The sequence below is a fragment of the Miscanthus floridulus genome, chromosome 14 (assembly GCF_019320115.1).
Source record: "Miscanthus floridulus cultivar M001 chromosome 14, ASM1932011v1, whole genome shotgun sequence".
NCBI lineage: Eukaryota > Viridiplantae > Streptophyta > Magnoliopsida > Poales > Poaceae > Miscanthus > Miscanthus floridulus.
This window is the reverse complement of record NC_089593.1, coordinates 89,370,609-89,386,632: the sequence shown is the minus strand read 5'-3', so window position 1 is coordinate 89,386,632 and position 16,024 is coordinate 89,370,609. Positions and strand designations below refer to the sequence as shown.

The 16,024-nt window shown below is 47.2% G+C and overlaps 1 protein-coding gene across 1 annotated transcript; it reads right to left on the bottom strand.

Moving 5' to 3' along the window:
* Positions 1-9,336: 9,336 nt before the first annotated feature.
* Positions 9,337-15,108, bottom strand: LOC136505053 (ergosterol biosynthetic protein 28-like). Its single transcript, XM_066500135.1, has 3 exons — positions 14,882-15,108; positions 12,071-12,277; positions 9,337-11,680 (listed from the first exon to the last, which is right to left on the bottom strand). Exons 1-3 carry the CDS (start codon positions 15,021-15,023, stop codon positions 11,601-11,603), a joined length of 429 nt encoding a protein of 142 aa, XP_066356232.1. The 5' UTR covers positions 15,024-15,108; the 3' UTR covers positions 9,337-11,600.
* Between the last annotated feature and the right edge of the window lie 916 nt (positions 15,109-16,024).

Sequence of the window (16,024 nt, the reverse complement as noted above, 5' to 3'; positions counted from 1 at the left end):
GTGTTTGGAGCGGCTGTTGGACCCATTGATGGGCCAACCGTCAGACTCCTAGGCCCAGACGGGCCGTAGATGTGCTTTTGATCCATATTCCTCTTACTTGTAATGAGTCCCGGTCCGCCCGGGGAGGCAAAACATCCGCGTGAGTTTCTCGAAGGAAAGGATAGGGATTGCGTGCGTGTATCCCACAGTGTGACATTGTGCCAGATCATGGGGGGCGCAGAGATCTAGGCGGGCGGTTGGTTTCCTCGCATCCGTCGCCCCTATAAAACCAAAAGGTTCACCCCTAGGGTTTCATACTTTGCCTCTTTGCCTTCGCATCTGCCACCTCCACCACCAATCGCCTAAGCTCCCTGCATCTGCGTCTCAGCCGTCGTCAAGTTCGCATCCACCCACCCCCATCTTCCAATGGAGCCGTGGTGCCGCTCTGAAATCACCCTCCAGCACTTGGAGGGCCTTGTCCGCCGTGGTCTTCTCTGCGCATGGACTGCCATCGAGGAGTGGCGGCTGCCCCGCGAGGAGGACGTGCCGTCACCGCCCGATGGCTACATCATCTCGTTCATGCGCTTCCATGAGCACGGGCTCGCCACCCCCACCCATAGATTCCTTTAAGGATTGCTGTTCTATTACAAGATAGAGCTGCAACACCTCAACCCTAATGGGATCCAACACATGGCAGCGTTCGTCGTCCTATGTGAGGGATTCCTGGGGATCAGCCCCCACTTTGACTTGTGGCGGCACTTCTTCGTCGTCACCCTCTAGAAGAAGAGGGAGAAAAGGCAGGAGCTGAATATGCCGATGGGATGCGCCGGCATCCAGCTTTGAAATAACTGGGTCGGCGACTATCCGATAATGCGTCTATCAACCTCCAATAAGGGGTGGCATTCGCATTGGTTTTATCTCAAGAATGATGCTACCGTCCCCTTGCCGAAGTTTACCGGGCGCTTAATCGAAGAGGCCCTAGATTCCTAGAGGAAGTGGGGTGTCCCGAAGAATGACAAGAAGAGGATCTAGGCCCATCTCACCGCCATCCACTTCCTGAAGAAGAAGGGACTGAAGGGGCTAGGAATCATCGGCGCCTACCATGCGAGGAGGGTGGCGCCACTGATGAGGCGCGCACTTCCCCTATATGCGTTGGCGCTCGGGGCGTCATTCGATGGGACGACGCTTGCCGAGGAGGCGTTCTCCCCCTCTAAAGTCGCGTAGCGCATCAAGGAGGCGATGGAGCCTTCTTGGGATAGCGTGGGCACCCCTCTTGATTTTATGAACCCAGTGCCGGGGCATCCCCTGACGCAGCCGAAACTAGGGTACATTGTCCTTGTAAGTTTTCTCTTCCTCATGTCTTCTTCTTCAATTGAACTTCTGACCCCTTGATACTAACATTGAGATTGGGGGACTAGCAGAGGGACCTCATCCTCATGGATCTCCTGGCTCCGTTGCCGAGGGATCCGTCCGTGAGGGCGATGAACCGTGCCGAAGCCGAGCGGTAGAGGAAAGCAAAGGAGGACAAGAGGAAGAAGAAGTAGTAGAAATTGCGTGCGCGGGAGTGAGGGGAGGAAACCGAAAGTGATGACGATGATGAGGAAGAAGATGACGAGGTAGTTGATGACACCGAGCGTGATGGCCTAGAGAGCAAGTACATGCTAACAAGTACCCGCTCATCCTTGCAGGGGTTGGGACCTTTCCCATATCATGGAGGGGAAAGTGCATCCGTGAGGTCGGTGGAGATAGGCCAGACCAGCGGCCCGCCCTTAGAACCAGTAGGGGCAGGTGGATCTACCGCCATGCCTGAGGTGCCAGCAGAGGGGGGTGGCCCTACCGCTGCGCCTCAAGAGGCAGCAGGGGCGGGTGGATCCGCCACCGCGCCCGAGGTGCCAATGGAGGGGGGTGGCTTTGCTGCCGCGCCCTAAGAGCCAACAGGGGCGAGCAGATCTACCGCCGCGCCTGAGGTGCCGATGGAGGGGGGTGGATCCGCCGCCGTGCCCTAGGACGCAAGGGAAGCGAGTCCCTCTGCCCAGGAGCAGGGGGTGGGTTTGAAATAGCCCTGTCTCGACGAGGTGGAGCAGGGACCTAGGGGTTCGTCCCCCAAACATATCCACCGGCCAACAACGCCAATGTAAGTCATCAACTCCTTTGTTTTCTCTGCTTTGAGCGTGACTTATGCCTTTTGTTTCTTGCAGCGTCTTGAGATGGGGCAACTTTTTGGTGCTGGCACCCAAGAAGAGCGTCGCCCTTCAGGTGAGCCGGCGACCATCGGCCGATGTTGCACTCATCTTAGGCGGGAGCGGTGCTGGTGCGACTACGTCGTCGGCCGGTGAGGCATCGCTCATAGTGGTACCCATGCCCTCGATGGGACAAACGAGCGCTGGGGCTGAGGGAGCACCCTTGGAGGTCGTCGAGCAACTGGCGATGGTGGCGATTCTGCTACCGATGTCGGAGCAGATGGAGCTACCGCTCGCGCTTGTGGCATCGACTACGGTGGGCGTGATGCCGCCGATTGAGGCCCCGCCGATGCAGGTAGAGGTGGCAGCGACTACGACAAGCCAGGTGCAGCCGGATGCAGCTGTGGCGGTGCCCGGGGAAGCGGCACGATCCACGGCGTCGGTGGCCCAAGTGATGGCGGCCGACATGGGCCAGACGGAGGGGACCCGATCGAGGGGTCCCCAGATGTTGCGGCGGTGGTGGAGTGGACCGGCGGGGAATCGTCCCTGGCCATGACATCATGGGGCAACCATTCACCCATGCGTGTTGAGCCCCTGCTCCGGTGGATGAACCCGCAAGACCCAACATCAACACTCTTCGCCTTCGATGATGCTACTGAGAGCATAGAGTGGGAGCGTCTTGATGAGGGGATTGTGGCCACGATAAAAGCCTTGGACCATGTTAGGGGCGCCCTGCGCGAAGTCATTGTTCCCACTGGCCGGGTATTCACTCAATCTTGCCTCTCACCCTCCTTTTTCTTCATGTATTTTTATGTTCTGACCATCATCTTTTTTTAGTCCCTTATCGCTCGTAGCCCGGAGAAATCCTGGTTCCTTCGCGAGTAGAAGGAGATTTGGGACCACCTCATTGAAGAGGCCTAGCTACATGGGGATGTGGCTGCCCAGCTTGTTGCCGCCCAACAGAGGGTGGCCGAGCTGACTCCCCTAGCCAAGGAGGTGGACAGTCTTTGACGGTGGGAGGCCGAGGCCTATCGGCATGAGGAGGAGACCGAGAAGGCGTTTGAGGCCTTATCGGTGAGGGTACAACGAGATGAGGAGGAGGCCACCAGAGTCAGGAGGGAGCGGGACCAACTGCTCTAGAGGGACGCTGAGACCCACTAGTGGATCCTCGACCTCCTGGCCGAGGCCGAGAAGGAGCAGGAGCTGAAGCTAGTTGCCAAAGAGAAGTTCATAGTCCTAGCGCGGAGGGTGAGTTAGGATGCCAAGGCGATTGCCCGGCTACACAAGGAGCGAGACGAGCTGCTCCAAACCATGGGGAGGCTTCGCTCGGAGCATAGCACGAGCCGCGAGGAGCATGACCAGGCCGTCTGAGAGTGCGACGAGGCACAGCAGAGGATCGGCACCCTCTAGGCAGAGCTTGGAACTGTGACAACCTAGAGGTTGAAGGCCGAGAGTGTCTCTGCTAGGCTGGCTATGGAGCTCACTGAGGCGAGGAGGAACCTTCAGGCGGAGAGCGATGAGCTTGGTCTCCTAAGGGCTGCCCTCAAAGTGGTCTCTGATGACCTGGAGGTGGTGCGGTCGGAGGGGACCAGCTCGCTTGCAGCCTGTGTCGTTGATATCACAGCGAGGGTGCGCCAGCTCGAGAGGGACGCTCTTCACACCGGGGTCACCTAAGCCTTTGCGATTGCTCATTCGCATTACATGGATAGCATCGACTTGGAGACGATGAGCCTTGGTTTCGCACCTAGCTATGAAGCCTCTGAGCTGGACGAAATAGAGATGGTGGTGGCTCCTCTTGCATGGGATCTGGCGGACAAAGTTGAAGACATAGTTCTCCTCCGGGGCTAGTTAGTCAAATAGGTTGGATGAACATTTTTATAATCTGTGGACAAGTGCCGACCTTTATGTATCATAAAAACAATTTCGTAACTTTGTTTTGTTTGATTGAACTTGTTTTCTTCCCTTTTTGTATGCAAAAAAGGGGCTCACGTATTCTGAACCTTCCGTTCGTTAAGACCATAGGGCTCGAGGTGTAAGAGCGGAACATTGATCATGCTGGTGAGCAAAGACACCATAGCCACCGAGGCATAGGGTTTTTGTAGTCCGACCAGGGATGCTCAGCTGTTCATTTTGGCAAACCTTGCCGCTAGGCTTAGTATGAGGAAGAGGTCTGATGTGGCAACTATTTCAGAAAAGGTGTACTTGTACCTTCATCTGCCCTCGAGTGAGATCCGACCCTTTACCGTTGCTAGGGTAGGATGTCACTGAAAATCAAGGAGAGGATAGTGAGACTTAGTAGGAGAAAGCATCTCTTGTATTCGCACATACCCCCTTCCTAGGATCTTAGTTGTTGTTCTATGACCGTGCGTTCGGTGTCCTCGCAAGTCCATCCTTCCCTAGGCCCCCGTGCGTAATGGGGATTTGGTCGAGGGTCGGCTCATTTTTGTGACTGTCACCCTATCTGTGGTTTCCACAACCGGAGGGGTTGAGTTACCGTTACTTGCCTCAATGGCTCGAGTGACGCGCTCGGTGAGCTTGCTAACGGGTATGTTTGAACAGAGTCTGGTTCTGTTGCTTATGACGGGGTCGGCAAAGCCCTCGTGTGGCATTCCGTTGCTCCTTAACCTGCCTTCCTATAGATTCCCCCTCAATGGAGATTCTATGGGCTCAGCTAGAAGTTAAGATCGAACGAGAAGGTTGAGATGACCTTGTCCGCTTCTAGGCAGGACAGGCAAAGGCCGCTGGGGCTTATCTACGTTCCCCCCCCCCTTAGCTTTTGTTCGATGTTAGGCAGCCTCAGGCCCTTCGTGGGCCGACCTTCGAACCTTGGTCTCTCGATCTAGGATCAAGTGGCTCAAGCCCCCGAGCCCCGTGGGGTTCGGTAGGGGTCGGCCATGTTTCATGCGACACCTCGTCCTCAGTTTCCGCAACTATAGGGGCTAAGCTAATGACACTTGCCTCGATGGCTCAAGTGTCATGCTCGGTGAGTTCGATAACGGGTACGTTCGAGTGGAATCCGGGTCTGTCATCCGCTGACGGGGTCGATAGAGCCCTCATGTGGCATTCCACTACTTCTTAACCTGCCTCCCGGCAGATGCCTGAGCCGTTCGATAGGCTCGGGTGGTCCGTTGGCCTCTCCTCGATGGAGATTCTGTGGGCTTGGCTCAAGGTTAGAATCGAACAAGAAAGGTCCATATGTCCCTGTCCGCTTCTGAGCGGGGTCGGGCAAGGCCGCTGGGGCTCATCTCGATTTTTCTCCCCTGGCTCTGTTTTGATACGAGGTGGCCTCGAGCCCTTCGTGGGCCAGCCTTCGAACCTCGGTCAGTCGCCGCTCATATCGAATGAGACGACTACCGCTTCGTGATGTGACGCGAAGCGTTGTGATGTAGCAATTGCATATGCAATGCTTGGATGTATGAGATGAATGTATGAATGATTGAATGAACGAATGTAAAGAAAAAGCAGGGGTCGGTAATGTTACCTCAATGACACGAGTGACGGGTTCTGGGAGCTATTACCGGATATGTCCGTGTGGGGTCTGGGTCCGATGTTCGTGATGGGGCCGGTGTAACCTGTATGAGCATCCCAGTCTTCCGTATCTGTCTCTCGGTAGCGGCCCGAGCCGCTCGATCGACTTGGGGTGACCTGACATCCTCTCCTCGATGGAGATTCCATAGGTAGGCACCTCCAAACCCTTCCCGAGAAGGTGAAGGTTAAGGTTTGGAGTGTGGAGACAAAGACTCTGATCGCGCTGGTGGACAAAAACACCGTGGCCGCTGGGACGTAGGGTCCTAGCGGTCCGACCAGGCTTACTCAAAGTTTGCGCCCGTACACCGTGCCTCCAGTTTTTAAACATAAGGAGGGGTCGGGCAAAGAGAATGTCTAGCGAATAGACACTTCCGCCAGCCCCCGAGCGATGTCTGACCCCGCCATTGTTGGGGTCCGTACATCCTCTCTGAATGGCTGATGATTTTGCGCCCGTACATCCTCTCTGAATGGCTGATGATTTTGGGTGTTACTTGTTAGCCTCTGCTAATTTGGGTGTCTGTGTTCTTGCTTTGCAGAAGGAGTCGCCTCTTGGGGTGCCGACGCAGTCTGCTCACCCAGGTACACTGCCTTTGTTCACTGGAGTTACCTTTGCTGCTTCTGTTATAACTTGCCTGTCAAGATATGATAGTTGGATAGTTTTCTTTTGTTGGCTATAAGGATGCAGAGTCATGGTTGTCTAATTATGAGCAGTTGGCATGTTTCTAGACCCCCTGACCGATTTGTGTCATTCATCCAATAGTATGTTGTATCTTCAATTTCTTCTGCGTTTAGATTCTGGATATTTTGAGCAGACAAATAAAAAATTGCTTGCGCAACTTTTAAGAATGGAGTTAAGAGTACCGGTACCTATCAAAGCTACAGATCATTCTTTCTTTTCCTGTGACAATTCCCTGTGCTTTATATGATCAATATGAACTCACTAGGCATTCGCATAATCTAGAGTTCTAGTCAATCATGAATGGCTTTACCATGAGCACTGTCTGCCAGGTTAAAGCATCATTCTGTTGTATCATTGGACTAGATGTAAATAGACTGTAGAGAGATAGAAGCTATCGTACTTTACCTGAGGCGAACACTTGCATTGTGGATGTATAGGACCAAACAAAGATGTAACCTGCAGAACTGAAACATGTGGAATTCATTCTTTTTTATGGTTTTGATTGTTTAATAATTTGGGTGACCATGGACCTCGCATCATGATTTACTAAAATATTTCCTTGTGGTGCAGCTCGCTTCTCACCAGATGACAAGTACTCTCGCCAGCGGTTCCTATTGAAGAAGAGATTTGGACTTCTACCAACTCAGCAGCCAGCACCGAAGTACTGAAGCTTCAACTGTCCAACCATGCATGTTCAGTTCGTGTCACGGCTTGTTGGTTGGAATGTTGAATGGGTATTAAGAACATAAATCAAACACTGCTAGGCACTACTTTTCATATACCTATGTGCAGTCTCATAGTTTAAATGAACAACAAGCACAATAATTTGCACCGTGTATTGTCATGGAATATTTGTTATAATCTGGTATAAATAAATGTTCTGGTCGAATTTGAATTGAAAATTTATTTTTTTTTTGGCGGAAAATTAATTTGTAGGGGCGGTTGGTACTGTAGCCGCCCCTACAAATTGATTTGTAGGGGCGGCTGGTGTTCCCAGACCGCCCCTATAAATCGATTTGTAAGGGCGGCTACAGTACCAACCGTCCCTACAAATCGATTTGTAGGGGCGGTCTGGGAACCGCCCCTACAAATGCATGATTTGTAGAGACCCTTTCGTAGGGGCGGCTGGCCGAACCGTCTCTACAAATGCTTATTAGCCGCCCCTAAAAACCATATTTGACGTAGTGGATCAAGCATTTTCTCTGGCGACTTTACTCACAACAGTCATCCACTTAGGTGCAATCTAATACACCGTGGAATGAGAATAAATCCCAGGTGTGAGGTCTGCGACGAAATGAGTGAAGATGGAGGACATTTGTTTTCCAAATGCGGATTGGCCAAACAAGTCTGGTGGCTGCTCAACTTGGAGAAGGAACGCGCAGTCCATGTGATGCCCGAGGGGAGGTGGAGATGATTCTGAAAGCAACAGCAGAGAAGAAGCTGAAAGTGGTCATGACACTATGGATGATTTGGAATGAACGCAATATCATAAGAGAGGATGGGCGATGGCGAAGCGCAGAAGTGCTGGTTAGAAGCATCGGCACATACACTTCTGAAGCTGCAGGCCTGAACAGCAAGGAAAGCGGGAGGGGAGTACGGAGAGCTATGAAGTGGGCAAAGCCGTCGCCAGGCTACCGGCAGATGAACTGCGACGCCTCGTTTCAACCAGGATCCAAAGCTGGTAGCTGGGGTTTCCTAATCCAAGATAGCGACAGAGATGTGGTGTAGACAGGGAGAGGGAAAGTTGATTATGTGCTCAGTGCTTTCCACACGCAGAATTAGTCGCTTGCCTCCTAGGCATTCAGTCGGCCATCAACTTGGGTATTGGAAATCTTGTTCTGGAATCTGGAGTCGGATGCTCAAGAGGTAGTGCATGCAATCAACTCAGAAGCCCACTCATTCTCGGCATGGGGCACCTGTTAGAAGAAATTAAGTCCATGATAGACTCGAATTTTCTTAGTTTTGAGTGTGTTTTCAAAGGGAGAGAATGTAACCAAGCCGCTCATGACTTGGCTGTACTGGGGTTCTTGTGCACTGAGGTAGAGGAGCAAATTATGAGCTTCGTTCCTGATAGCATGTCTGTAATTGTGGCTATTTGTTAGCTATTGAGTAATGAAGTTATACCCAGTTTTTTTTTTAAAAAAAAAGCTTAGGACATATCTAATTGTTTTCATATTATGCTATGATCAATCAAAACTCATGTTAGGTATCAAAAAAATGGTTTCTTACTTGTCAATACAGCACCCGCAAAAATTTTGAAGGAAAATGTTACTAATAATAATCAAGTAGAGTATGATGATACAAAGGTCAACATGAGTGAAACTTAAATACACCATCCTACTTCACAGTAATTAAGTTGATATGAACAACTTTCACAAACAGTTATTTCATTGGGGGTAAATATAATATATTATGAACTGAATTTCACATTGACCAAAATGGTGGACCAAATATAAAAATAAAGGCACCTATACAGGACTGATGGAACCAACAAACAATCAAGTCCCATGTTTCAAATTAAGTGGCAGCTATACAGGTTATATAGTAAATATAACACTATGAACTATCCTGTATTTATTAGTTATTACATATATGTTAATCACATTACGATTGCACGTGCAACACGCACATATCTTGAAAAAATTCATAAACACCATAGGAACAGTAATGTCATTTTTCTACAACTTTTCATCATCATTGTCCTCCCCCATTACATCATGTAAAGGCTAGCAGAGTGGAAATCAAGTCATCACGTTAATTTCAAAACACATCCATATTTAGTGCTCAGTTCATTAAAAAGATTTATTTTGATCTATAGCCAAGTAAGTGCAACCATACTCACAGATAGTACAAAAGGAATAAACAAATTATTCAACTGATGAAACAACTGTTAAAAAATATTAATTTTAAACAAAATATAGTATAAATTGTCCCCGTCAGCACAAATTGTTATAGCCCCCACGGAACATGATAGTGACTGGGGCTGCTTGTGTATCAAAAAAATCAACAATTATATAGAGTCACCAACCTAAGTGTCAACATAGACACATTATATAGTCCTGAGCCAGCCTATGTTCCTAGTACCTATTGTCAAGAAGCAAAGAAGAGAAGGATTACGGTACAAAATTATTCTTTGAAGGTTATGGTAAATGTGATTTGTGTCTGATTTAAGAGAATGCTGATGTGCAATTACATCTAATGGTATGGAATTACATGTTGCTCAAACTCAGCCACTGATCTTGACCTCTTGGTAGCGAAAACCGGCTCAATGACTAGCTCATTCTCAGGTGCAGATTCAGCCATGCCTGAGTTGTCGGAACCGGACGCCACCCGAGTTCAGAGAAATGAGTTTAACATGCAAATCCTGCATTGCTCATAGGCTACCAAATTTCTTCAAAAACTCCAAGTGATTATAAGAAACAATGTAGGTTAACACTCCTAACTGAAAATTATGCATACTTTCTTTCTTTTCAGAAGAGGCCTTGACAGCACAAGCGGTAGAGTCTTACCGCCTGTGACTGGAAGGTCCCGGGTTCGAGTCGCGGTCTCCTCGCATTGCACAGGCGAGGGTAAGGCTCGCCACTGACACCCTTCCCTAGACCCCGCACAGAGCGGGAGCTCTCTGCACTGGGTACGCTCCTTTTTCTTTCTTTTTAGAAGAGGCCTTGACAACGGCGTGCTCATTAGCAGCCTCCTTGTCCTCCTCTGTTTAATCCCCAAAAAGATCAAGGTCATCATCATCCTCAGCCTGTAGAGAATTAAAAGCTTACTACAACAAAGATAATTCAGCAGCATAAAAAATGTTCAACCAATGAGCGTCAATCGTAGCATGGCAGTTGGTAGAAATAAACTGTTAATAAAATTGATTAATGGTATAGATATATCAGTGTGGCAGAGATCTGAACCTTGTTGCCTCAGTATCGTGTGGCCTGTTATAGAATCACGTATATGCCAATCCCTATGCATTCCATTTTTACCATTAGCACTAACCCATGTATCTACTTCAACTGTGTCACCCCAACAGCAGAATAGAGGAGCGACTTAGAACGCATAACAGTAGAACCCAGATGATGAGGGATGATCTTTAGTTAACAGAAGGTAAACTTTCTAGTATCTGTTAGTTACCATAGGAAAATGTACCAAGACTTCAAGAGGTTCAGTGAGTGTATCTGCATCAATAATAGAGGTCCGCAAACTGCCTACAGTGACATACAACAATATATAGGCTCCTTTTGCTAAAAAACTATATATAGGCTCCTCCAAAAAGTTATTGTCAAACAGTGCAAAAGACGCCAGGGAGCTTTCCTTTCACATTTATTGCCGAACAACTTGAAAACCCCATTCAACTAATCAGTCACTACCCCTTCTCACGTTTGAGAGAAAGGAGAGAAGAATGACGAATATTTTTTTTTTAAAGGATAGCAAATACTACAGGTGTCATTCGTACTAGGCCAAGGCGCAAGTGAGAGTGCGTGAATAAACACGTCATGACATCAAGCATTAGAAAACAAATCATAAGAAACAAAAAACAAACCACAAGAAACAGAGACTAGTAAAAAAACAAATCATAAGAAACAAATCAAACATATGGCATATGAAGGCTCCTCCAAAGCTGTCGTGTTTTATTGACAGTACTGTACTTGTACAGGTTATTTCATGAACAGAACATATAACATCAATCAATACGAGAAAAATATCAAAGACTACACACCCTTGGCTCGTACAAATGCAATAACAGCACATGATACACCCATATCTCTTGTCTATACCCACCTTATTGGTATCTTATCTCTCAACAGCTGGCAGGTTGGCTATCTGTTTATCAGGTAGTACGACTGAATGTTATCAAACCTAATATTACAGCTCCTGCCTACATGATTGCTCAAACCCGATATTAGCCTACATGATTCCTCAAACCCGATATTACATCTCCTGGCTACATGATTCAGTCGCAGTTCACAGTGTTCAAAAAATATCATTCCCTACCCAGTAGCAGAAATGTTCCTAACTTCATTCCATAATTAGTGGGACCAATGTCTAATGCAAGGAAATAACATGATGAAAAATAAAGTACAAATGGTGGTGGGACCAATGTCTAATGCAAGGAAATAACATGATGAAAAATAAAGTACAAATGGTGCAGAGCCATCAGGTGGCTTCCCAGCAAGCTTCCTACAGGCATCCTTCCTCCCCCAGAGGCCCACACTACATCAAGCTAACAGCCCAAGCATCAATCATGATTGCTTCACGGCATGGGAACATCGAGGATTCCCATGAGAATTCCACTGAAGAAGCATCCATATGATTGACGTTCCTATATAAATAAATCAGAGAACTGATCAGAGTGGCTAAACAAACAACCAAGACAAAAGAAGCATCATTACAAGTACTCCATGATTTCAGATCTAATTACCACCTATTCTAGTCATTTGTCAAGCTACACATGCAACATGCATGATAAGCTCCAATGCTATTTTGCAAGATTGAAAGCTGGAAACTTGGAACTGATAAATGCTATATTGCATCGTTAAAACTGCAAAAGTAAAGTACTGACATCAAATGAATATTTCGATTAAAGTACCAGATAATCAACCTAGCTGTAACTGTAACAAGTGCGATAGTAAAAAGGCTGACTAGGTTCTGAAGAACTAATTTGTAAAAGGTGAATGAAAACAATGGTCCACTCACAAGGAAAGCTTAGTACCTGCAAAGAAGCCAACTGTGCTCAGATTTGTTGCAGCCATGGTGTGGTATATCAAGTATTCCGTGAGGAAATGACCAAGAGCGTAGATGAACGATAGGAAGGTGGCCAGATACAGAGGCCTGTTTTCTAGGTTCAGTGCACAAAGGAAGCACAGCGTGCAGGTCAGAAGAGTCCAGACACCAAAAGTACGGCCATGAACATCAGTCACTGCATATAAACAATGTTTTGTTAATCAAACTAGTAATAAAAGGCCAAGGTTTTTAACAAAGGATGGCACATAACCAGGAACTAGTAATTCAGCATGAGGAATAATTTGGAATTTCCAAAGCATTTGATTCCATAGAATGGCCATATTTGCTGGAAGTATTGACCGTTCTGGGCTTCAGTACAAAATGGCGGAACTGGATTTCGGCAATACTAGGGACCTCATCATCCAAAATCCTCATAAAAATGGAAGGCCAAGTCGGAGTATCTCACATGCTAGGGGCCTTAGACAAGGCAACCCGCTGTCGCCTTTGTTGTTCATTATAGCCATTGATCCACTACAGAGAATAATAGAAAAAGTGGTGCATCAAGGCATTCTACAACCAGTGTTACCCAAAGCGGCAAAGCTGTGGTGCTCTTTATATGCGGATGATGCAGCCCTATTTGCAAATCCAACAGCAGCTGAGCTCAGCAGTTTACAGAAAATACTACACTTCTTTGGAGATTGCTCAGGTCTCAAGGTTAACATGAACAAGACGAAAATATTCCCAATACATCTTCAGGCTGATTTGGTCCCTGCTCTCATCACCAATTTCCCGGGGAAAATCGGTTCTTTCCCAGGAAAATATTTGGGGCTCCCACTCCATACCAGGAAGCTAAGGAAAATTGAGGTGCAGCCGCTTATAGACAAGGTTGGAGCAAGATTAACGGGTTCGAAAGGTAAATTTTTTACAACGGCTGGAAGGGAGACTCTAGTAAAAACAGTGCTATCATCGATACCGATCTACCATTTCACAGTTTTTCATGGGCACAAAGGGGTACTCAAAAGAATTGATAGGCTCTGGCACAGTTTTCTATGGCGAGGCGAAACACCAGAAAACGTCAGCGGAGGCCATTCGTTGATCAATTGGCCCACTACATGTCTACCAAAGGAAAAGGGCGAAATCGGCATCATGGAATTAGAAAGATTCACAAGGGCTCTGCGATTAAGATGGTTGTGGTATAGGTGCAAGCAAAAGGAGAGAGCCTGGAGTAATCTGGAAGTCCCTTGCGACAAAACTGATCATGAACTTTTCAACGCCACAACCATAGTAAAGATAGGAGATGGTAAAACAGCATTATTTTGGTCATCATCATGGATAAATGGAACTTCGGCAAAAAGGATTGTGCCCAGCTTGTTCAAGAAGATGCGCAGGAAAAAGATCACGGTACAAAAAGCGTTACACAACAACAAATGGATCAACCACATTTATCCTCCAAGCACACAGGAGGAGATCTCAGACTTCGTTAATCTATGGGAGGCAATCAAGGATACATCTTTGGACGATCAGGTTGAGGACGACATAAAATGGCGTTGGACGCCAAGTGGGGAGTACACAACCAAAAGTGCCTACAAAATTCAGTTCGAGGGGACCTTTACTAAGATGAGAATAACGCCAATTTGGAAGGTGAAAGCTGAGCCAAAGTGCCGCTTCTTCGCCTGGACTTTGCTACACAAGAAGATCCTCACGGCAAACAATTTAATGAAATGAGGTTGGTCGGATGACCCTGTTTGCAAATTGTGCAGAAATAATCTGGAAACTCCAGCCCACCTCTGGAAAGACTGCCTGTTTGTGAAGGAAGTCTGGGAGCTTGTGAAACAGTGGACTGTTACAACGGATATCAGCAGTTCAGCGCAGTTAGCTCATCCGGGTCACTGTATAAATTCTGGAGGAGATGCAGAACAAAGGTGGATAAAAGTCGGAGAAGAAATTTCGACGGAATTATAATCTACTTTTGGTGGAACATTTGGAAAGAGAAAAATAGGAGAACTTTCCAACAACAAGCTCCAAATCCAAGACAGGTTGCAATTTTATGCAAAGATGATATCCTCCAGCACCGCAGGGCAATGGCACCAAGGCAAGATGAAGCCCAGCGGTCCTGTTCGCTTGTTTTATAATCCGTACTTTTCACCTTGTTTTTTCAGTCAAAACAGTGCTTTCCTCCCATTACGAATCAGCCAATAGCAGCCATGGCTTATCAGCCAATCACGGCAGCAATAGAGAGAAGTCTTCATTTTGCGTTTACAGAGTTATTCTCAGGACCGTGTTGCCTTCATCCCCTTTTTTTCGGCTCGGTTTTCAGTTTGTGTTCAGTTGTCTTTATTTTTTTCAGTTGGGCAGGTCCAGGTTCATGAAGTCGTCTCTGTAAATTCAGTTTTCATTTTCTTTTCTATCGTCTAATAAAATCTACGGCAAAGCTTTTACCGTCCTTTCTAAAAAAATAACTTGGAATGGAGAGAGTACCAAGTAAAAATCAGGGTAGAGACCATTCTCAGTCCTGGTCAGTCGTACTGGCTTTTCTGAAGGGTCCACCAGTGGACTCCACTCGGAATACTCGCGAAGCTCAAACTCACGAATCCCGCGGGAAGGAGACACAGAGGCCTCCTTTTTTGGATCTCCAAACCTTCATCAAGAAGGCGCGGCACAGATCAGGCTATAACCGCGACCGGGTGAGATGAGATCCGTACCCCCCCCACACGGATCGACCCTGTCCAGGCGAACGAGAGGCAGAGGGGGGAAGAAGTGAAGCGGGAGGGGAGAGGGAGAATGCGAGGGGGGCACTCACTCTCCGTCTGCGAGAAGACGGCGACGCGGAGCGCCCAGATGTCGAAGAAGCCGAACCAGACGGAGGCGAGGCGGAGGGAGCCGACCAGCATCAGCCACCACCCTAGCGCCGGGACGCCCTTCCTCTTCCCCTCAGCCGCCATTCCCCCGTTGGAATTGGAATGCTTCCACTTCCACTTCTACCGGTGAGCGCTGAGCAGCGTGGAATGGATGCAGCCGGCGGAGAGCACGAGGACTCGAGGCTGTGAGGCCTGACCTGAGAGGATGATGCGCGCCTGATGACCACCAAATGGGCCTGGCCCAGTTCGGAACTGGGCTTGTGGGTCATGCTGGATTACGGGCCGACACACAGCACTCGTATTTCTCTAAAACAAACACTCTGTATCTTCGTAAAAACACTGGAATGAGTTCCTATAAAAAAAACACTGGAATGACACATTTGAAATCGGAGAAAATACAGATAATACACTGTATTGTACTGACAAATTTCATGTCAAATGGAAAATGGCAGCATCTTATTCTGTCCTAGCAACGTAGCAAAGCCCTTCACATCTCGGACGAAAAAGAAAAACAAAAGCCAATCGCTTGTGAAATCTTCAAAGCAAATGTAGGCGACCAGCGTTAATATTTGGCTATTTGCTATATGAAATGAATAGTATAACTTTTTTTACAAATAAATACTACTAGGTACTCCATCCGTTCTAAATTATAAGTCACTTTGGACTTCTCTAGTACATAGAATTTGCTATGTATCTAGACATATATTATATCTAGATACATAGCAAAATGGATGTACCAAAACTCAAAGCGATTTATATTTTAGAAGAAGTATATGTTCCAAAAGGATACAACTCTAGTTCTTTTCTTAATCAAACTATTTAAAATTTAACTAAACTTATAAAATACATATCAATATCTATAGCATCAAATTAGTATACAATGAAAATATATTCCATAACAAATTTAATAACATTTATTTGATATCTTAAATATAGATGTTTTTTTATAATATTAGTCAAACGACAGATATTTTGACGATACTACTAAAGTTGCTTTTAAGGAGTAATAACCTAATGTCATGTGAGGCCAAATTTTACCCAACTATTAGGTCCTCTCTCTTGTAGGCGACCACAAAATAGAGCCC

Excerpts from the sequence above, each read along its gene's own strand:
- LOC136505053 (XM_066500135.1), bottom strand. The coding sequence starts at position 15,023 with ATGGCGGCTGAGGGGAAGAGGAAGGGCGTCCCGGCGCTAGGGTGGTGG. Across the intron at positions 12,278-14,881 it reads CGTCTTCTCGCAGACGGAGA|TGACTGATGTTCATGGCCGT; the intron begins GTGAGTGCCCCC and ends GTTTATATGCAG. Across the intron at positions 11,681-12,070 it reads CACAGTTGGCTTCTTTGCAG|GAACGTCAATCATATGGATG; the intron begins GTACTAAGCTTT and ends TTATTTATATAG.